The following is a 19546-nucleotide window of genomic DNA, read 5'->3' as shown; positions in this document are numbered from 1 at the left end:
ATTATTTTTTTGCTTTGCTTTAAATTAGCGTTTGATTATAGAGTGGACTTATTTCTTGAAATAAAAATTGAAGATGAGTTTCAAGTTTGAAAAAGTGATTTCGACTAATTTTTCAAGTGAATTATTTTTCTACTGACAAAACATTTTTTCTTTTTCAAGTTGAATGAATGTTCGAAGCGGAATCTTAATAACTCAGTTGGTTGAATACCTGAACTCTCACCTCGTTGGTGAGAGCTCGATTGCCCACCTTGTAATCCCCTCCCTCATTTTCCCTACTCTTATCCCCAACTTTTTTTTAAAAAAAAAATTGTCCGAATACAACTTTAACTTTCAAATAACCTATTAAGTAGTACAAAAGTAAATTAGGAGGCAAGTATCTGAAATAATCTCTTAAAAATATTATGAAACTAGTAAATTTGACCGCGCTTCGCGCGATGAGATTAACAATATGATTCTTTTTCTAAAGCCAAAATATTTAAAAATAACACTATTGATGCAGTCACATTTTTTAGATAATAAATGGTTAAGTGAAAATATTTATTAGGCCACTTCTTTTTCATCAAATTCTGCACATTTCTAATTAAGAAGGGAATAGTTGTAAACACTTAATTTTAGTCCTTCCATCTCAAATATTTTCTTTAAGATCATCTCTATAGTTAATGTCTACAAAAACTTGTGTTTTCAAAATTTTAGGAATATAATAAGGAAAAAGCACCAGCAGAAAAGGAAATTCATCTAGATATACCTCTTATTAAAATGTGGTGCACATATATCCCTGGCATTATCCTTTTTGCTATAAAATTTACAAAATGATATTTATGAAAATATTTCTCTAAGAAAGGAAGAAATAAACATTTAGATGTAATCTCTGACCCAGATTAGTCATTCTTCTCCCACAACTACCTTAAAAACCATATGTCTTGCCAAGACAGCAATATATTTCATATTCACAAAATGCATAATAATATAGACTTTGATCTTAGGTCTATAGAGAATTAAACTGGAAAAAAAAAGTAATGAACATGTACAAAGAAAACTTTACAACTAAACTGCCCAGACAACATTTGAAATGTGAATTATTCTTAAAACATAAAACACTCAAGAAACTTTTGATAATTAAAGTGGTTTTATGAAATAAATTGCAGAATGTTATTAAAATCATGTCTCCGCAAATATTTATGAAATCAAAATTAAATTCATATTTAGGTAACCAAGAAACTCTGTATACGGATCTCAGAAAAATCTATTACAAATTTGAAATTGATTAGCATGTGTGAGTATTTTAATACTAACAAAGAAATGCAGGCAGTTATAAATACTTGTTATCACTTAAACTTACCAGACTCTCGTACCCTTCTATCAAAAGTTGAAACAAATGAAAAATTAAAACTTTTAAAATTCCAATCAACAAAATAATAAGTAGTAATGTCAACCCGGAAGAACAAAATTATGAAACACGAGCATGAGAATGAAAGCGCCAAAAGTCGAGCACGCAGACTTGGATAACAAAGGAAAACATTAAACAGTAATAGAAATAATGGACGGTTAAAACGGATGAATACAAACGTAATGAAATGATCATGTAATGGCTGCTTCAGTTATTTTATGTTAAAACGTTACAAAAGATAGCATGAGCCAGCTTTGATGTTCCAAAAGATTAATTACCCAAAACATGGTCATCTTCATTTTTTAATGCCTGCAGCATGCTCTATAACATATAGTAACGGCTGGAACGTACCATAACACACCCATTTATGACACTATTTCTTTCATTAATTAATGTGTGAATATTTTATCAGAAATATAAGGTAAGAAATGACAAAAAAATAAATACAAATTTTAGCCTAAGAGAGGTCGCCTCACTTCTCTATTGCCTTCAATTATATAAAGGAACAACAAAGCAAGAACATGGAAATCTAATTATTACGTGAATAAGCATATATTCTTATACAAGAGAAAATAGAGAAATATCAAGACATCTTCAGGAGCAGTAATAAAATAAATAAGAATACATAGAAAGCGTGGCGGTACCCCCACGGTAACTGCAGAAGTCTAGCCATCTTTTCCGCCATCACCAGCAGCAGCCATGCACCGTTGGGTGATGTGAGTGATTGGCATTGGTTAAAGGCTCAAAGAGTCCCCTAAGAACTTTATCTAGTTCTTTCCCTTCATGCGCTTTAAAATCCAATCCTTCAAATGTGTCTGAGCAAATAAGTCCAAAGAGAAAAGGAAAAAAAGAAATTCTATGCTAAGATGTTAGCGCACAAACAAAATACCATGAGATATACGTAAAAATTTATGAAAGGCTCTTCTGCAATTAACATGCAGTGGACTTCCAATTGTACTCACTCTAGATAGAGACAGAGAGTTTATATGGGCGACCATTTGACCATTTCCTTGGCAACCGAATTTCCTTTTGGCAAAAGAACAGAGACATGGTATAAGGGAAATGAATCATGTGGTTGCTTGTAATCCTCTTAAGCGACTCAAATACTTCATTTATAACATTGTAACGTACAACGAAGACTTACAGTAAGTAACATTAATTGGAAGAAAAATTGAAGAGGAGTTAGGAATTGTAACTGAAATGTTTCTTTAATTGCTTGTTTGTGTAATAGCCGTGTCCTTTAAGTTTTTTGTAGTCTGAACCAAAGCTTCAAGAAGAGTGGCCAAAATCCAACGATCTCAACAGTTATAATATCAATTATCAAAAGCAATTTGACAAATATCTACATATTCATAGTCCTGTCATCCAGTATCCCATAGAGAGTGGGAGGGAAAAGATGATAAGAAGAGCAAGGTAGATCATTTTATTTTTAGGGAGAGCCAGGCCTAAATTTTTTTTCCTCCAACAGAGAGGCGTAATATGTGATGATATAGGTTAAACAGGGGAAGGGTTAAATATTACCAAGAAGTGTAACTGACAATTCAAAATACAAACTGAAAGAGAATTAAGTAGACGTGCCTTTTGGATTTTTTATTTTATTTATAGAGCAATTAAATATAATAAGAGGGTAAAAGATAAAATTCTAAGAAAATAGATAAATACTAATGTTGGCTTTTTAGATGTGCCACCTAGGCGAGCCTAGTGCCATGCTTTATATATATATATAGATACTTTAGATAAATTAGGACTCCTGTACATTTTTTATCTGCAGACGGACGGAAAAGAAATTGAAAAAAATTGTACTGTTTGTCCTACTTATATGTTCTTAGAAAGAGCAAAATTTTCCATTTCCTATCCTTTCTTTATTTCCTGTCTAACCAAAGAAGGGGAAGAAAGGTGCATTTTACTTGCCCTTTTTTCCTTCATTTCATTTCCTTTTAATTTGTAAACACAGCCTAAACTTTTGTTTCTTTATCATTAATTAATTATGTAATATAAACGCACCATCGCAGTTTGCCATGGGAAATATAAACAACAAAACAGTATATTTTGTTAATCAACTCTTTTTGTCCCCCTTTAATGAGTCTTTGATTAAGCCATCGAGAAATCTATTAGATAATGAAACAAAACTTTCGAGTCATCAGAAGTAATGGAGTAACTTCTTCTTGTGCCAAAACTCTAATCGAGCAAGTGGATTAGTGGACCAATCGAAACTCAATACTTGAAGTAGACTCTTGAAAATAAATATTTCCTTGCAATATAATTGAGGGACTACTCTAAAATAAAGTTTCTCTCAACTTCAAATATATTATATTCATCATTATTATATATGTCCTAGTGTAACAAATATGCTACTTCAGAAAAACTATTTTTTAATATCAATATGTGCTTGCAAGTATTTGCTTCTTTAATTCTTTAACATAGTTAATAGGCAAACGAGAGAAATAATTCAACTGCGCAATAGTTACTCGTGACGTAAAGGTTCAAATGTAATTTCTTAACCATCATTACTATACGTTGTAACCACAATAGTGATCCAAACTCGAACTTGTGACACTAAAACTCAAACCTAATTTGGTAGCCGTCATTATTAAGTATGTCATAGCGTATTTGCTACTTCATAAAATCTATATTCGAAGATTATATGTGATTGCAAGTATTTGCATTTTTCCTTTTAACGTAGTTAATAAAAAGAGAGAAAATTCAACTAGGCAGCATCAATCCGGACTCGAACTAGTGACATGAAGGTTCAAATTACCACAAAACAATAGGAATTAGTGATATATAATTTTTGTAGCTAAACAATATAAATCAATCGCATTCTAATGAGTAATATAAAAGGGGAATAGTATAAAAATAAATACATAACTAGCTTGAAGAATAAGGGATGTCAATGAAGGGAAAGAAAGGAGAAGTTAAAGAAGAGGGATCATAGGAAGTGTGAAAAGTACAAGTGATTGGTAGAGTGGCAACTTCTACTACAAGGGGAGAGGTATGATAGAGACATAACACCAAGTGAAAATTGTGAAAGTATTGTAATGAAATGAATACATGATTTGTCTGCAAGGAAAATCCAAATGTTTATAAGGATAGTGACCCAAACTTCACCCTTTGTCTAAGCAAACTACGTACTAGACCCCTTTCTCTTAGTGTGTCTCTCTTATTTCTCACCCCCATTCATTTTACCTACCATGAACTTCATCTACACCCTCTTTTCCTCATGGGGTGGCTTCAATCCCTCTTCTCTCCATTGAAGAAGCTTTGGGTTCGTCTTCACTCTACTCCCAAGAAGAGTATGTCCTCCATTAGTACTTCTTATATTGTCTTCACTTTTATGTAGTAAAGTTTTCTTTGTCAAAGATTTTGTATATACACTTAGATAACCAGCTCTTGTTAGAAGTGGGGGATCAAGAATTTACACGTTGTGAGTTCTGAAATGTGTCAACTCCATTTATACTTATTTTTTGCGCATATAGACTCATTGAGTTTTGTTGGATTGACGAACTCATCATTTGATCCGTCACTGCTCCTTCAATGGAAAAAACTTACATCTATGGGATCAACATTTCCTTCTTGAATCAAGCTCAAGGTCGATTTTGATAGCTAAAATTCAAATTGTTCTTGAATTGGAATAGTGGTTAGGGAAGAACTAGAACATTAAGAATTTTAGTTCAATTTATACATAGTGACACATATGCCTATTTTATCTTGAAATAACTCTGAATATGTTTTCTTTTACAAAACTCTTGTCTTGCTCAAGAAAAATGTGTAACTTCATACATATTATGTTTTCGTTTGCAAAGCTCTAACTTAAACTTTGTATTAAACTTACTTATTCTTGAATTTTTTTCAGGAAGAGGGATATATATACTCTACGAGGATGTTAAGTCTTGCCCTTGTGAAGATGTTCAGGTGCTTTGGTCCATACTAGTGGAGTCTCACCCACATTCTTTGGCACCACCAAAATGAGGGTCTTTACATAAGCACAAAAAAGACGGGAGATTTACACTCACATGTACATATGTCACACCACTTTTGTCCCAACATAGGTTCTTTTTTCTTTCTATTTCTTTGTTCAAGTTTTTCAATCTTTTGTGAGTCAGGTCCATCTCAAAAGTCTTAAATTATTGAAACTTATGTCTTTCCCTTGTTGTGAGTTGTATATTCTTCAAAATGTGGTGAATATTCATAAGTAATTTTTGATGGGGGTGAGCTCGTGAATACTGGATTGATAAGAAGGAAGAAGAAGAACTAATACATACTGCAATTGCAATCTTAAATGCTCGTAAATTGATGACAGCTTTAAGAGGGTCGAAAGTATATAAGGTCTGATAAAGAGTATATAGAAATGTTATTATAAAGTAAACTCACATTTTGTCGCCTTGTCGGTTTCAACAGTTGATGAGTCGATTGACAACGTCTTAAAAACTTATTATTGAATAAAGTTGACCAAGGGCTTAAAGTAAGGACGTTAGATTGAGAGTGATTTTCATTATGACATACTTCTCGATACTTCTGAAGTAACAATTACACTCTATTGACTAAGGACACGTGTGCAACCACCAAACACTTTTATCATTTAAGAATAAACACATGGTAAACGACACCATTTATTTTTTGATCATATAAGAATAAAATAAAGAAAACGTGGTTAAGATTCGAGATTATATATCTCCCTTAAAAACAGGGCAGCTAACGTTTAGTTCTCCCTTACGTGGATAAGTAAAACTGTTAACTGTCCTTAATTCCTGCATGTCATCAATAGTGAAATATATGATATATCTATGGGATTCTGGATGGTCCATATTGCAATCCACATATAGAACACAGCAGTGTGTAAACTTGGGATGCCCCTTTTATGGAAATAAACTTATTCAGTTTAAAGCATAGCTAGGAGTACAGTAACAGAAGAAACGGTTATAGGAAAACTTTAAGCTTGGACATAAACCAAATCTGTAATAATTTAAATTATATTATATGATCTTAGTAAATGTCTATGAAGAATCATAGAGGATATCTTGCAGAAAGTGAAAAAAGATACATCCGAATTCTAACCAGGGAGAGGACGCCCAAATCTGAAATCACATGCATGCAAATGCACAACTTATTCCATTCTGTGTAGACTCATTAAGACTCGAGTCCATTTATCTCATCTCATCTCTACAAACTTTTCTTCTGGCAAATTGATCATGATAACCTACGTTGCATTAGAGCAAACTCAGACACAGACTAAGCGCAATGAAGAATATAATCATCAGAAATGAAGACAAGAAGAATAATCAAAACAATGAAATTCAGTTTCTTTTTACTTCTAAGGAATATGAAGGTAAGCTTAATAATAAAATGATCATAACCTTTCTTGATTGGTAAAACGCATTTTATGGATTTGCAGACAAGTCAAGTTTATACACGGGAATAACCACATTACAAAATATATAACAAGCTCAAAGTTCAATCTTGGCTACTGTGTCATTTGCAATTGCCATGTTACACTAGATTCAGTGCACCTGAAATTCCGAGGTGTAATAGAAAATATATATATCTCCCAAAAAAATATATAATAAATGTCTTGATAGTCGAATTGAATCTATACAACCAAATGGAGATTATTTGGGAGATACCGCTCGACGGGCGGTATTTATTATATATTTTTTTGACTATAGAGTACCAAAAAAAAAAAAAAAAACGGAGAGAGAGAGAGAAGTGCATCTATACTTGATACTAATTACTGATTTCTTCCTGCTTCCAAATACTCTCGAGTTCCTTTCCCTCCAAATGATCCAAAATGATATAACTTTTTCTCACTTAGTCAAAATTTACGGCAAAAGATAGTTCAACACCATTCTATACCCAAACAAAAGTAAAGCACTTCAGAAACAAAAATGCAAAATCATTGTCAAACGCAAAAACAGAAAACACAAACACCAGCTTCAGTAGCCAATTGATTATTAGTAAGCGAAAAACAGATGATATAACTAGTCTTAGGGTCACATCAGAATTGGTGTTTGGGGGGGGGGGGGGGTGTCCAACTTACAGCACTATAAAGCAGAGGAAGGGTAATGACCAGCAACATTGGGCAGCCAATTCTGAAAGAATGAAAAAGCATCTAGCTCTGCTGGAGACAAACCGCCAAGGGGTGTGACAGTTATCTGTAATGAATGACAGAGACAATAACAATCAGAGGTCTTTCTAATTGAATAACTAACCACCATGTAAAACAATAGTACATACGTATCCTTCTTGGAGAGAACAATAATCTGTATCACCATTCTCCACTAGAATTCCAGTAACCTAGAAAGGGAAGAGAAAAATCAATAAATTACTCACATTAAAACATGTATAAATTACTTTTCTGTTTTTCTTTTTTAACTCTCAAGGAAATCAGGAATAAACCAAAATCTGGTGTCATACAATTAAAATAATAGCATCTTTCAAAGGGCTAATTTAGTACAGTTACCATTTACAGAGGTTGGCTGGTTTTCTTTTTTTTTTTTTTTTTTTGATAAGGAAAGGTCTGGGTACACTGTACCCTCTCCAGACCCCACTTGTGGGATTACACTGGGTATGTTATCGTTGCAGATAACGAAAGGTTGCCTGGTCTTTATAAACACTAGTCCCTTATTTGTTGTAGGGTGATGAGGGGGAAGGAGGGGAGGGGGTGGAGGGAGGAGATCTGGGAGATAACCATAGCAGCAATTGAGCAAGAGCCTATAGTGAAAGGGATCATACTTGTCTCTTAAACAGTAGATGATCTGGTGCAGAATTTTTTAAAACTCTAGCATCTGTACTTTCTGATGAATTCGTCATCTCCATAGTCATTGTGGACAAAATTTTCTCTCCTCCTGTTTCAGAAGTGACTTGCCTCCATCCCATTTTCCTAAGACTTTTTCCTTGTCTAGTCAGACGGTATCCCTACGAAAACCAAGATAAACCTTGTAATGAAATAGTTAAGGGGAGAATACAATACTTGTTCAATCGGATGTAACTGATACAAACTCACTGATAACAATTTGTAAAACAAAGAATACAAGTTTGAAGATCCACCGTTCACCAAGGGGATCAAATTGAAATAGATAAGCATTAAAAGTAAGTCGAGCCAGGCACATTATGATGGCTTGATAAAGATTGTCTTAAAACTTGTACAGCAAACAAAGAAAACCACAATCTAAGGAAAGCTTTACTCAATTTATATGTGAGTTCAGTTTAATAGTATTCTATAGCATTTAAAGACAAAGATGAAGAGAATACTATTCCCTTTGTTTATACAGAGGAGACGTTTGGTGCATTTTGTTCAAAACTACCTTGTCCATCCTTAACTACTTTATCTATACAAAGACATGCTTCAGTTAGCTTGAAAAGACTCATCTAGCCAAACTTCAGCTGTTAATAGAAATCTAAATAAAACAAGAGTCCAATAGTGAGTGAATCAAGTAAAACAAATCTGACTGCTGACAAGACCAAAAAGAGATCACATACAAGAAAAGTACATCAAGGTGAATGATAGCATCCACCTTGTTATCAGTGAAGACCAACTTTTACATGATATTTTTGTCGATGATGAAGACAGGAGTAAATCCCAACATGTTCCAATAGTAAGTGAATGAAGTAAAACAAATCTGACTGTTGACAAGACCAAAAAGAGATCACACACAAGAAAAGTACATCAAGGTGAATGATAGCATCCACCTTGTTATCAGTGAAGACCAACTTTTACATGATATTTTTGTCGATGATGAAGACAGGAGTAAATCCCAACATCTACATTTACATTAGAGTTTCTTTCTCTAGATGATTCTGTCATAAACAACAAAAACTAGCTAGGATAAAATTTACCTTGTGATTGATAACATCGGTTGGGACATCAATATTGAGAAAGCAATTCTGAGGATAGTGCTTTATCTTGATTTCAGCCAATATAGCGCTGATTATAGGTAAGCAAGCTTTAGCAGCCAGTGTGAAGTCATTAACATTGCTTTTTCCACGAACCCTGAATTAGCAATCCCTATGAATAAGGAACAAGGAACTTTTGAAGAACAAAACCAAATATACACCAAACAGTTCTAGAATTTCTGGAGTGTGCCTCAGTGCCTAGGGTCAGAGAAATTTTAAGCGGAAGACCTTTGATATGCTTAGTTGCGTCATTTGAACCAATTCAGCAGCAAAAAGTTAATACATTAAATTCTGTTATTTGGTCTTACTATCTTACTATCTATGAGATTGTCAAGAAATGCAGGACTACGTATCTTTTTGGAACAAAGTGGTTTTATATGCTTCTTTATGTACATGTGCATACTCTCTTTCAGAATGTGGCACTCATCACACTGCAAGGTAATTGAAATGCTTGGCTCAGACATCTTTCACTTTTATTTCTGCACTAAGTATTTTAGTTTCCTTCATAAATAGTTCTTTTTTCCACCAAAAAAAAAAAAAAAAATCAAAAAATGATACAGTGAGAAGTTGTAGAATTTATATAGTGGACAATTGCAAAAGAAGGAAGAAAATAGTAATGAAGATGGGTCAAATATGTAAGGACATCAATGAGAGGTATTAGTTAATTCAGTCTCATCCTGCAGCATTGCAGGGAAGAAAAAAGAGACGAAAAGGAATTTCACTATGCTCCGTGCATCGTCCTCTTGGTTATGGGTCTAGCAAAAAAAGTGGAATAGGATTCAATAAGATCTCCCCCTCCCACCCAGAATCAATCATGAAAGTTCCCTTTCATCTGGCTCAAGTAGGCACACCAAATAAGGAAAGGAGCACTAATTTTCAAACTCTTTTTTTTTTATGACGTTAATTTTCAAACTCTATAAAACCCCAAAATTAAAAAAAAGTCTATTCCTTTACTCAAATTCCCATCTTTTTTTCTTAAATAACTGAGAAATCCTCCAGAACTCACATTCCTATATCTCCCCATTGAAAAGGATAATTTATAATTACTCCATGAGATACGTTATGGAAGAAAAACATGTATATGTGATATTAGCTATTGATTCCCTCCCTTCATCCCTGCTCCCTCTGATCACTGAAAAACTTCTAACCATTAACCTGCAACCAGAAAAGTTAGATCCAGTTACCCTTTTCCTCAACCTTTCATGCCACATAAGACTCCCAACATAGCTTAACATATTAAGGTGTTCGCAGTTTTATTCAGTCAAAAGTTCACCATCAGTCAATTATGCTATCCTACTATATCAAAAATCAAATGACTCTGAACGCTGATTTTCAAGCAACATGATTAACCTTTGACCACTCGTACCAAACTATTTAATTGATTCATTTCTCTGACAGCATTCATCAGTGAGATAGTAGACCAGTGACAGTGTAGGAAAGATAAACTTAGTCTAATGCACTGCAAGAAGAAATATACCAACTCTCATACCCACCTCACTCTAGCACAACAAACCCTCCACAACATACAAGGCAGCACTGTCAGGACAGTATTTGCAGCCATCCTTAATAAGCGCCTCATTGTTTCTCTTTTGATTGGACCTACCACGTTTGAAGTTTATAATATCTATATGGAAAACGAGTACATAGATACCATGGAAAGAAAAGGAAAAAGCAGAAATCAGTAAGATGGAACCAGACACTCAGCATCTTTATGATTGAAGTTATGTGTTTGGCTTAGTTAAGATTCACTTTTTTCCACATGATTATCAGCATGAAACTTCTTGGAGGAGAAACTGATTATATCTTTTAGGGAGAAGAATCTTCAGGCTAAAAGTAGGCCAGCCATTTATCTTTAACTGACATTCAAACAGCAGATAAGGTTAGTTCTATTTGATTTAGTAACACAATTACCCGAATTTTTAGGAAGATAAACAATAATATTCCTTTTCCACGACAAACAGCTTTGATGTTTCAATAAAACATTTCTTATTTATCAAAGAAATGAATGAGTTATTCTTTACTCCTTTCATTATATAAATACTGTTGATGCAAGTTTCACACTACTGGCTATATTATTGTTCTAGAATTCATACAAAATCAAAATCAATCTAATAATATTTACTTCAAAAAGTGCATGAAGGCCCTCAAAATCAAAACACAAGGTAAAACGGTGCTGCTCTCTGCATGAAAAACAATAGCTTAGAAAGTTCACCAGTGCATACCAGTTATATGATATAGACACAGCAGGAATACCATTGAAGAAAGCCTCCCTAGCGCCAGCCACCGTACCCGAGTATACTCTGAATATTTCAGCAAAAGGTACAAATTAGTTCATAAGCAACTAAAAAATTACATGGTTGTAAGTATAAGGAAAAACAGCCATATTTGCTGCTATACTGTGGGGGAATCCCCATATCTTTCCCTGTTTGTTCAGAGTTGCTTTTGATGATAATGGCTCTTTTCATTCTGCATGATCCCACGTGGCTTTTTTACCTTCAGTATTGAAAACGGCTCCGTCTCTATTTATCCAAGGCAAAGCTTTATCATTTTCATGTTAATACTCGGATTGCAAAATTAAGATGAAGTTTAAGAAGTTATAGTTCATTGCCACTTAATAGATTAAAATACCCTAATTTGTTCAGCATTTATATTATCGGGCCAGTCACTGCTTCATCTCCGGTATTAAACTTCCTCTCCCGAAGTCTGGTCTGAACCAAAAGAGCAAAAGAAAGAGAAATGATACTGTATTTCCTATGAGCCATCAAACTGAATTCACTCAGCTGATGGAGCTTGCTATCTAGGATGGTCAATATATTTTGTTTATAAAGTTTCTGCCTGGAGTATCAATCATGGCAAACTAAATTCACTTGAATAAAACAGTATTCTTCAATTTTACGTCTAGGGATCATCTAAAAGCAAGTAAAAGTCAATAAGATAATGCCGGTCAACTGTGCGGTTTCCATTTGACCCAGACACACAATGTGCTCAATTTTTAGAATAAATATCGTTGGTTGGTTCACTACAAAGTTAAGAGTTCAATTGGATAATTTAGGGATGAGAAGAGCCATTTGACCAAAGGTGAAAAGAGCAAACACAAAGAACATAGGCTAGGATTTAAGAAAAGTAATATTATTAAAGGTTAAGAAACTTTGGTTATTTGGATGTCACTGTGACAATAAAGAAACTTTGCAATAACAGATGGACATAATAGGGTTGTGTTTCCTGTTTATTAGCATAGATGGCAAGTCCAACTCTGCTTGCTTCTCACTAGCTGCATCCAGAAACTGAACTGAGTGATTGCACCATTACAGGTATCAAGAACTGTTTGCTATAAAATTAATAGGGATCGGCATCCACGGGTGAGGCCTAAAGGTCAATAAAGAGGGAGAACCATGAGCTTTCAGGTTCAAATCTTAGTCGAGGCAAAAACGCACTAGGTGATTCTGTTCATCTGCCAAAGTCTTGGCGAGTTACTAAGTACATGTGCTGGTCGAAAGTAGCAGTACGCCAGAACCCAGTAATAGAGTTGAGGTATAGGCAAACTAGCAATGGACACCATCATCATAATAGAAAAAATCGACATAGATCTAGGACTCAAAGCATAAGGAACTCATATGAGATTTCAGCACACATTACACAATGTTGACACGTTCTTTATATTTTCATTCAATAGTAGTGGTCAACATTTTTCCAGAGCTTCATAGTAAAAGATATAAATGGTTTGATGTTGTAGTAATGACATAGTATAACATAAATAGCCCACTGCACCTAGGTTATGGAACTAAAAATACTGGTCCTCTATAGGCGGATGTAGCCTTTTGTCCATGGGTTCATTTGAATCCAGAACTTCCAAAGACGAGTGTGTGTATATATATATATATATATATATATATATATATATATATATATATATATATATATATATATATATATATATATATATATATATATGTATATATATATATATATATATATATATATATATATATGTATGTATGTATGTAAGTATCTACTAAGATTTCAACAAATATTAGATCTGAAAACGTAAAATGAGTTTGGTACTACGAATCTGAAAGGCTGAACTCATTAAATGTAAATCCTGGATCCACCTTTGATGGTACATAACAACATATGAAGAAAGATGGACTTGGGCCTACAAGCTCAAAAGCTAGTTCATGAGGTGAGGATTGCCAAGATCACATAAAGAGACAACAAGGTATTCTCAAACCAAAGTGGGACACTTAACACCCTCCCCCCGATGCCCAGACCTGGACTATTGGAACAAGATAACATAACATGGGTACCAATTAGAAAAACACACTAATAGAAACGCGTCTAGATCTGATACCATGTGAAGAAAGACTTGGGGCAAACTCCAAACCAAAGCTAGCTTATAAGTTGAGGATTGGCCAAAACTATATGGAGAACACACTCCATTTCCTAAACTAATATGAGACATCAGTAAAGCAATCAGATACTTCACCATCACCATTCACCACAGAGAAGCTGAATGCTAGTGAAGAAAATCTACTAACATGTGATAGCCGCAGTTGTCACCCATATTAACACCACTGATAACCTGAAAACATAAATTAAGATTATTGCTAGAGTGTTCTAGCCAAGAACTTCTAATTATGTAAAGTCCCAAGGAATTGACACCTAAAGCCTGGCATGGGATAAATTAGTAATCATGAAATAAAGGAGATAGAAAACTAAGTATCGGGAATCAGGAAAATCACTCTGTAGGGTGGCAATACCCAAGTTATAAGATGTCGTGATGAGGAAAGGGGAAGCACTAACTTAAAAAACGCAGCTTAAAGAAACAAGCAAGGGCAAAGAGAGTTTTATGTGTATGTCCCGATGCGTATTACTGATGTTTTTTTTTTTCATTCTTTTATGATCTTTTTCTTTTTTCAAATAGAAATATAATCAGAAGACTTGTGAATAGAGAAGGATTATCTTTGTTGTTTAGTAAAGTTTAACTACCAGATCAGGTACTGAAGGGAAAAGCACTTTGGAGATTCCCAAGGAAGTACAGTCTGCTGGAGTTCCTGTAAGAAAGAAAAGAAAAGGAAAGGAAAGAGAAATCAACATTCCCATCTTCTTCTAATACTTCAAATCTGAAATCTTGAAGCATGACACCTTAAACAATATCATGCTCTCAGTGAATTTGATCGACCATTTCTGGACCAGTATCCCATGACATATGCCAGCTGAGTAAAGTTTTACGAGAACTCGCCAAAGAAAGTTCTGCAGTTCTAATTGACAACTTTCATTGAATTAGATTGCTCTGTTTAAAGTTAAAAGCTTATGTTCATCTGTGTTTCATCTAGTCAAATAGAAGGTCATAGAATGCCTGATTATGCGGCACAATCTCAGAAAACCTCAGGTGTTCTAAAAAGGAAAGATTTCTTCCTATTTATAGAATCAGTAGATCTCTTCATATATTTGTCACTTCAATTCCCAGAATTGTTTGGTATTGTGGTATAGTTGATTGACTCGTTTTGTTCAATCCTATGGACCAACATGCCATGACATTATTAATAAAACAGAGAGCTGTGGAGATTGAATATTAGAGTTAGTAATCCAATCAACTTAAGGTCAAGTACTCTAGGTCAATCCAGAACTCTAAATTAGTAATTTGTTGAAGATAGCAACTGACCTGAAACTGCAAAGGCTGTTGCTCCGCTGATGTCAACTTGCTTAACAGAAAGGGCATGACGCCAAGTAATGCTATGACTAACAGCTGACTTTTCACTGAAAGTAGTAATAAACGCATAAGAAATAGCACAAGTCTTAATTACTTAAACTATAATGTATCAGTGCAGACAACAGACGTGGCAACAAATTACAATATATAAGCATAAGTAATCAACTAAACATCAGTTAACACCTAACTTTGAGATTATCCAACAGTATAGCTGGACATCAGGAATTGCACACTTTATCTCTGTAACTTAACAGTATAATAATAACTTCAATATCAAACAATCCTGAATCCTAAGAAAGATTGGGACAATTAGAAAGATTGCAGACATAAGACAAAAAATATTATAAGGAAAAAAAAAAGTTTGTCTTATGTCTTCAATTTTTCTAATTGATACATTAGGGTGATCAAGGACATGTATGAGGGAGCCAAGACCAGGGTAAGGACAGTAGGAGGAGACTCAAAGCACTTTCCAATTGTGATGGGGTTGCATCAAGGATCAGCTCTTAGTCCGTTTTTGTTCGCCTTGGTGATGGATGAATTGATGCGGCAAATTCGAGGTGAGGTGCCATGGTGTATGCTTTTCGCGGATGACATAATCCTGATCGACGAGACTCGTAGCGGAGTTAACGCTAAGCTGGAGGGTTGGAGACAGACTCTGGAGTCTAAAGGGTTCAAGCTGAGTAGGACCAAGACAGAGTACTTGGAGTGCAAGTTCAGTGAAGCACCTCAAGAGGCTGGCGTGGAAGTGAGGCTTGGTACCCAGGTCATCCAGAAGAAAAGTAGTTTCAAGTATATTGGGTTTATTATACAAGGCAGTGGGGAGATTGACGATGATGTCACACATCGTATTGGGACAGGGCGGATGAAATGGAGGCTCGGCTCTCGGAGTGCTATGTGATAAAGGTGCCACCACAACTTAAGGGCAAGTTCTACAAAGTGGTGGTTAGACCGACTATGTTGTATGGGGCGGAGTGTTGGCCAGTTAAGATCTCTCACGTTCAAAAGATGAAAGTTGCCGAGATGAGAATGTTGAGATGGTTGTGTGGGCACACCAGGAGTGACAGGATTATGAATGAGGCTATCCAGGACAAGGTGGGAGTGGCCTCGGTGGAAGACAAGATGCGTGAAGCGAGACTGAAATGGTTTGGACATGTGAAGAGGAGAGACACAGATGCCCTAGTGCGGAGGTGTGAAAGGTTGGCCATGAATGGTTTCAGAAGAGGTAGGGGTAACCATGGCCAAACTGGGCATATACAAAGGGTATACCATCTGCAAAATATAATTCTCTACAAACTCCACACAATCATCTATACAACAGGGAACTTTCTGTTTATACCAAAAGAAAATAAGGGATCGAAGACTACAACTCAACTAAGAGAAACTCGACTCTACTCCTTCAAAAGATCTCCTATTTCTCTCTTCCAAACAACTCACATTAACGCAAGTGGAACCACGTTCCAAGCCCTTCGTCTGCTCCTCCTTCTCGGCTTCTTCCACTTCTAATTGATGAGACAAACATTATTGACATGATAACAGATATCTTGGGTTCATGACTTGCTTCATTAAGCAACGACACAGAGGGTGCCTTTTGCACAAGTGGCTGGTAAAAGTCAAAGGTAAACATGGTACCAATGACCCGTACATAAAACAGTCAAAACAATCAAGCCAAGTTTTATTTCTCTCTGATTAATTGTTTAGTGCATAGCGAAGTTATTCAGTAGACTTAGCTCACTTGCAGTCTGCAAATGTAGTAAAAGTCTACTACTCCTTGCCCCCAACCCATTTTTAATTCATAAGAAGAGAAGATCCTCAAAATAGAGAGAAGGAAAAGCAAATACTTCTTATTGCTTGTGAAGCACGGGAAGAAGCAAGAAAAGTGAGATTCTTATAACAAAGCGCTAGATTTAAGTTATAAATGATTGGCTTTCGTATTCAAAAGAAAAAAGAACAAGAAGATGCTTATAACCGAATCATAAGGAAACAAATGGATACCCAGAATGAGTCAACTATGTAAAGCACAACGAGCAGATCTTACTCCAAACTTTTAGTTGTCAGAAAGAAGGTTTATCAGCTAATTTGCAACTTTAAGTTCATCATACTGTTAAAGTGAAACAATAGATGCTCAACTCCAATTTTCCTTGGCAAAATCATAAAATATTCACATTAAGCTAGACTCCGATATGTAAACTGTACTAACTATCTAGTCTCAATGCAATAAAGTGTTGATATCATGTAAAATGTTGAAACAACTTATTCAAAAAAAACATGTTGAAACAAAATTAGCACCACAAAAAATTGAAAAGCTCTACGTGAGAGCCAAAGCATTGAGCCTTCACTGACATAGGTTTAGCATTATTTTAACATGGCAATTGAAAAGCACTAATTTCCTAAAGAAGACATGACCAAAGAAATAGCCGAGAGAAGTCAAACAATTAAAACTCAAATAACCAAGAAAGACACTCAATCATGCAAATTTGTTACCCGCCTATCTCATAAAATCCTCAAAGACGTGACCAAAGAAATTACTGAAAGCAGTCAAACAATTGAAACTCAAATTACCAAAAGATCGTCAATCATGCAAATCTTTTACCCGATAATCTCATAAATCCTCCTTTAAATTCAGGAACGTTCCAAAACTATGTTCGATATAACGTTTATACAACACAATTTCACATGGAACTCAATTTTAGACTATAGGAAACTAAGCTTTGTTTGCAGTCTACGCTTTAACCACAAAAAGCAAGTGCCACAGCCATACATCATTAAATCAATATTTACTTATCTACTTCGGTGTACCTTTAATATCATGCTTTGTCATGCTGAAAGCGCTAAATGTGAGATGGATGGAGACATGGAGTACCGGAACTCTCTATACGCCAATAAAAGTTTGAATTCCCAAATACAAGATAAAACTCAAAATTTTGGCAGAATACATAGATAGACACTTAAAATTGGCCTCTACTGTTAGTTGAACAGTCCAACTTTGAGAATGCACATCTAGACACCTCAACTCATCTCCATTGTGTCAGCAGAACACTTGATCATGTAGACACCTCCAAAATATATGTGCCACATCAGTGTCGGGTGTCCACTAGACACAGTGGGGATGAGTTGAGGTGTCTAGATGTGCATTCTCATAGTTGGAGTGTTTAGTTGCCAGTTGAGGCCAAGTTAAGGTGTCTATCTATGTATTATGCTCAAAACTTTCACTGCAAATTTGAGAAAACCAATAGCGCCTAAAAAAGGAGATGATCATAGAGACAAATTTGCATTAACCTCAAGCAAAGATTCAACAATAATATTACATCGGAACATAGAGGTAACCGAACCAAGAAAGTAAAACTAAGCTCAGCAAAATATTCAAGCCTCAGAAGTTGCCGCAGTTATACAGTTAAAGAAATTTAATTTAAAAACGACTTAATACATAGATAGCCCCTTATACTTGCCATCAAAATCCAATTAGACACTTGAACTAAGGTTTGTTCCAATAGAACACCTGAACACATAATAAATTGTTCTTATTAGACACTTCTGGTTCAAATTAAAAAAAAAAAAAAAAAATTATGTGCATGTTCTCAAGTGTCCATTACGTAACTAAGTTAAACACTTAAAATATGTCACCTCCTTTAATTATATGTATTTGTCTCAATAAGCCATAAAACCTCAAGCATATTCCAATTGAGGTTGATGTGTATACTTTAAACGAGATGGCATATTTATGTAGTTAGCTTAACTATTTAATGAACAGCTTGAGAATATAGGCAAAAGTTTTTCAAAATTTGAACTGTCAGTGTTTAATAAAACATAGTATTTATTATGTGTATACTTAGTTTAAGAGGTTGTCTATGTATTAAGCCTTTTAAAAACAGTATTACAAAGAGTAGTTCAAGGTTGTGTATGATCGTGAAGAGATTTGTATAATCATCAATGAATGAATTGATTACATGTACAGATTTGGCTATATAGCCATGAATAGTGCTACAATGCTAAGTGAAAACTTTATAATAACCATAACTGTCTAACAACTTTAAAACTAACTCTAATAAATCAGCCACGTAAGCTGTCAATTCAGCTAGTCGAAACTAACTCCTGCATTTGCATCAGTGAGCGTGTGTGTGTGTGTGTAGAGAGTGAGAGAGAGAGAGATCATACGAATCAGGCGCACAAACGAGGATGTGAAAACGATTGGTGGAAACAAGGAGAGTAACAAGAGCTCTTAATCCAGGCGCGTCCATTCCATCGTCGTTCGTCACCATTACCGTCGGTCGGAAGTTATCTTCCATTTTAGCTTCCCCAAGTTCTCGCTTCACTCGGCAAGGATCCCCTTAAGTATTAATTCAGCAATTTTAGTCCTAAACGTTTCTCAAGTTCGTTTGATGCGAGGGACAAGATGGAATGGGATTATTGAGTTATCCCGTGTTTGGTTGGTGGGACCCATGCAATTTCATTTGTATGGGATAAAAAGGTGGGATAAGTTATTCCATTTATATTGAATAACTTATCTCTCCTGCCAAATGAGCCATGAGTACTTCTGATGTCTATCAAATATTTTCCACACG

The 19546-nt window shown here is 35.0% G+C and overlaps 1 protein-coding gene and 1 long non-coding RNA gene across 6 annotated transcripts; one reads left to right on the top strand and one right to left on the bottom strand.

The window, feature by feature from the left end:
- Positions 1 to 4544: 4544 nt before the first annotated feature.
- LOC132043266 (uncharacterized) lies at positions 4545 to 5536 on the top strand. Its single transcript, XR_009411757.1, has 2 exons — positions 4545 to 4680; positions 5241 to 5536. It is a non-coding gene; the product is annotated as an uncharacterized LOC132043266 (long non-coding RNA).
- An 805-nt stretch (positions 5537 to 6341) lies between these two features.
- Positions 6342 to 19327, bottom strand: LOC132043264 (uncharacterized). Of its 5 annotated transcripts, none has more exons than XM_059433770.1 (11): positions 19140 to 19327; positions 14940 to 15034; positions 14264 to 14328; positions 13813 to 13856; positions 11500 to 11577; positions 10325 to 10432; positions 9221 to 9374; positions 8117 to 8299; positions 7619 to 7678; positions 7422 to 7536; positions 6342 to 6562 (listed from the first exon to the last, which is right to left on the bottom strand). In XM_059433770.1, exons 1-10 carry the CDS (start codon positions 19268 to 19270, stop codon positions 7426 to 7428), a joined length of 1029 nt encoding a protein of 342 aa, XP_059289753.1. In that variant the 5' UTR covers positions 19271 to 19327; the 3' UTR covers positions 6342 to 6562; positions 7422 to 7425. The 5 variants fall into 5 exon arrangements, with proteins under 5 accessions (XP_059289753.1, XP_059289752.1, XP_059289754.1 ...); XM_059433769.1 differs by having other exon boundaries at positions 6342 to 6584; positions 19140 to 19325; XM_059433771.1 differs by having other exon boundaries at positions 6342 to 6584; positions 10337 to 10432; positions 19140 to 19325.
- Positions 19328 to 19546: the final 219 nt, after the last annotated feature.

This window comes from Lycium ferocissimum, unplaced genomic scaffold (genome assembly GCF_029784015.1).
Source record: "Lycium ferocissimum isolate CSIRO_LF1 unplaced genomic scaffold, AGI_CSIRO_Lferr_CH_V1 ctg2235, whole genome shotgun sequence".
NCBI lineage: Eukaryota > Viridiplantae > Streptophyta > Magnoliopsida > Solanales > Solanaceae > Lycium > Lycium ferocissimum.
This window is presented reverse-complemented; position numbering and strand designations above follow the sequence as displayed.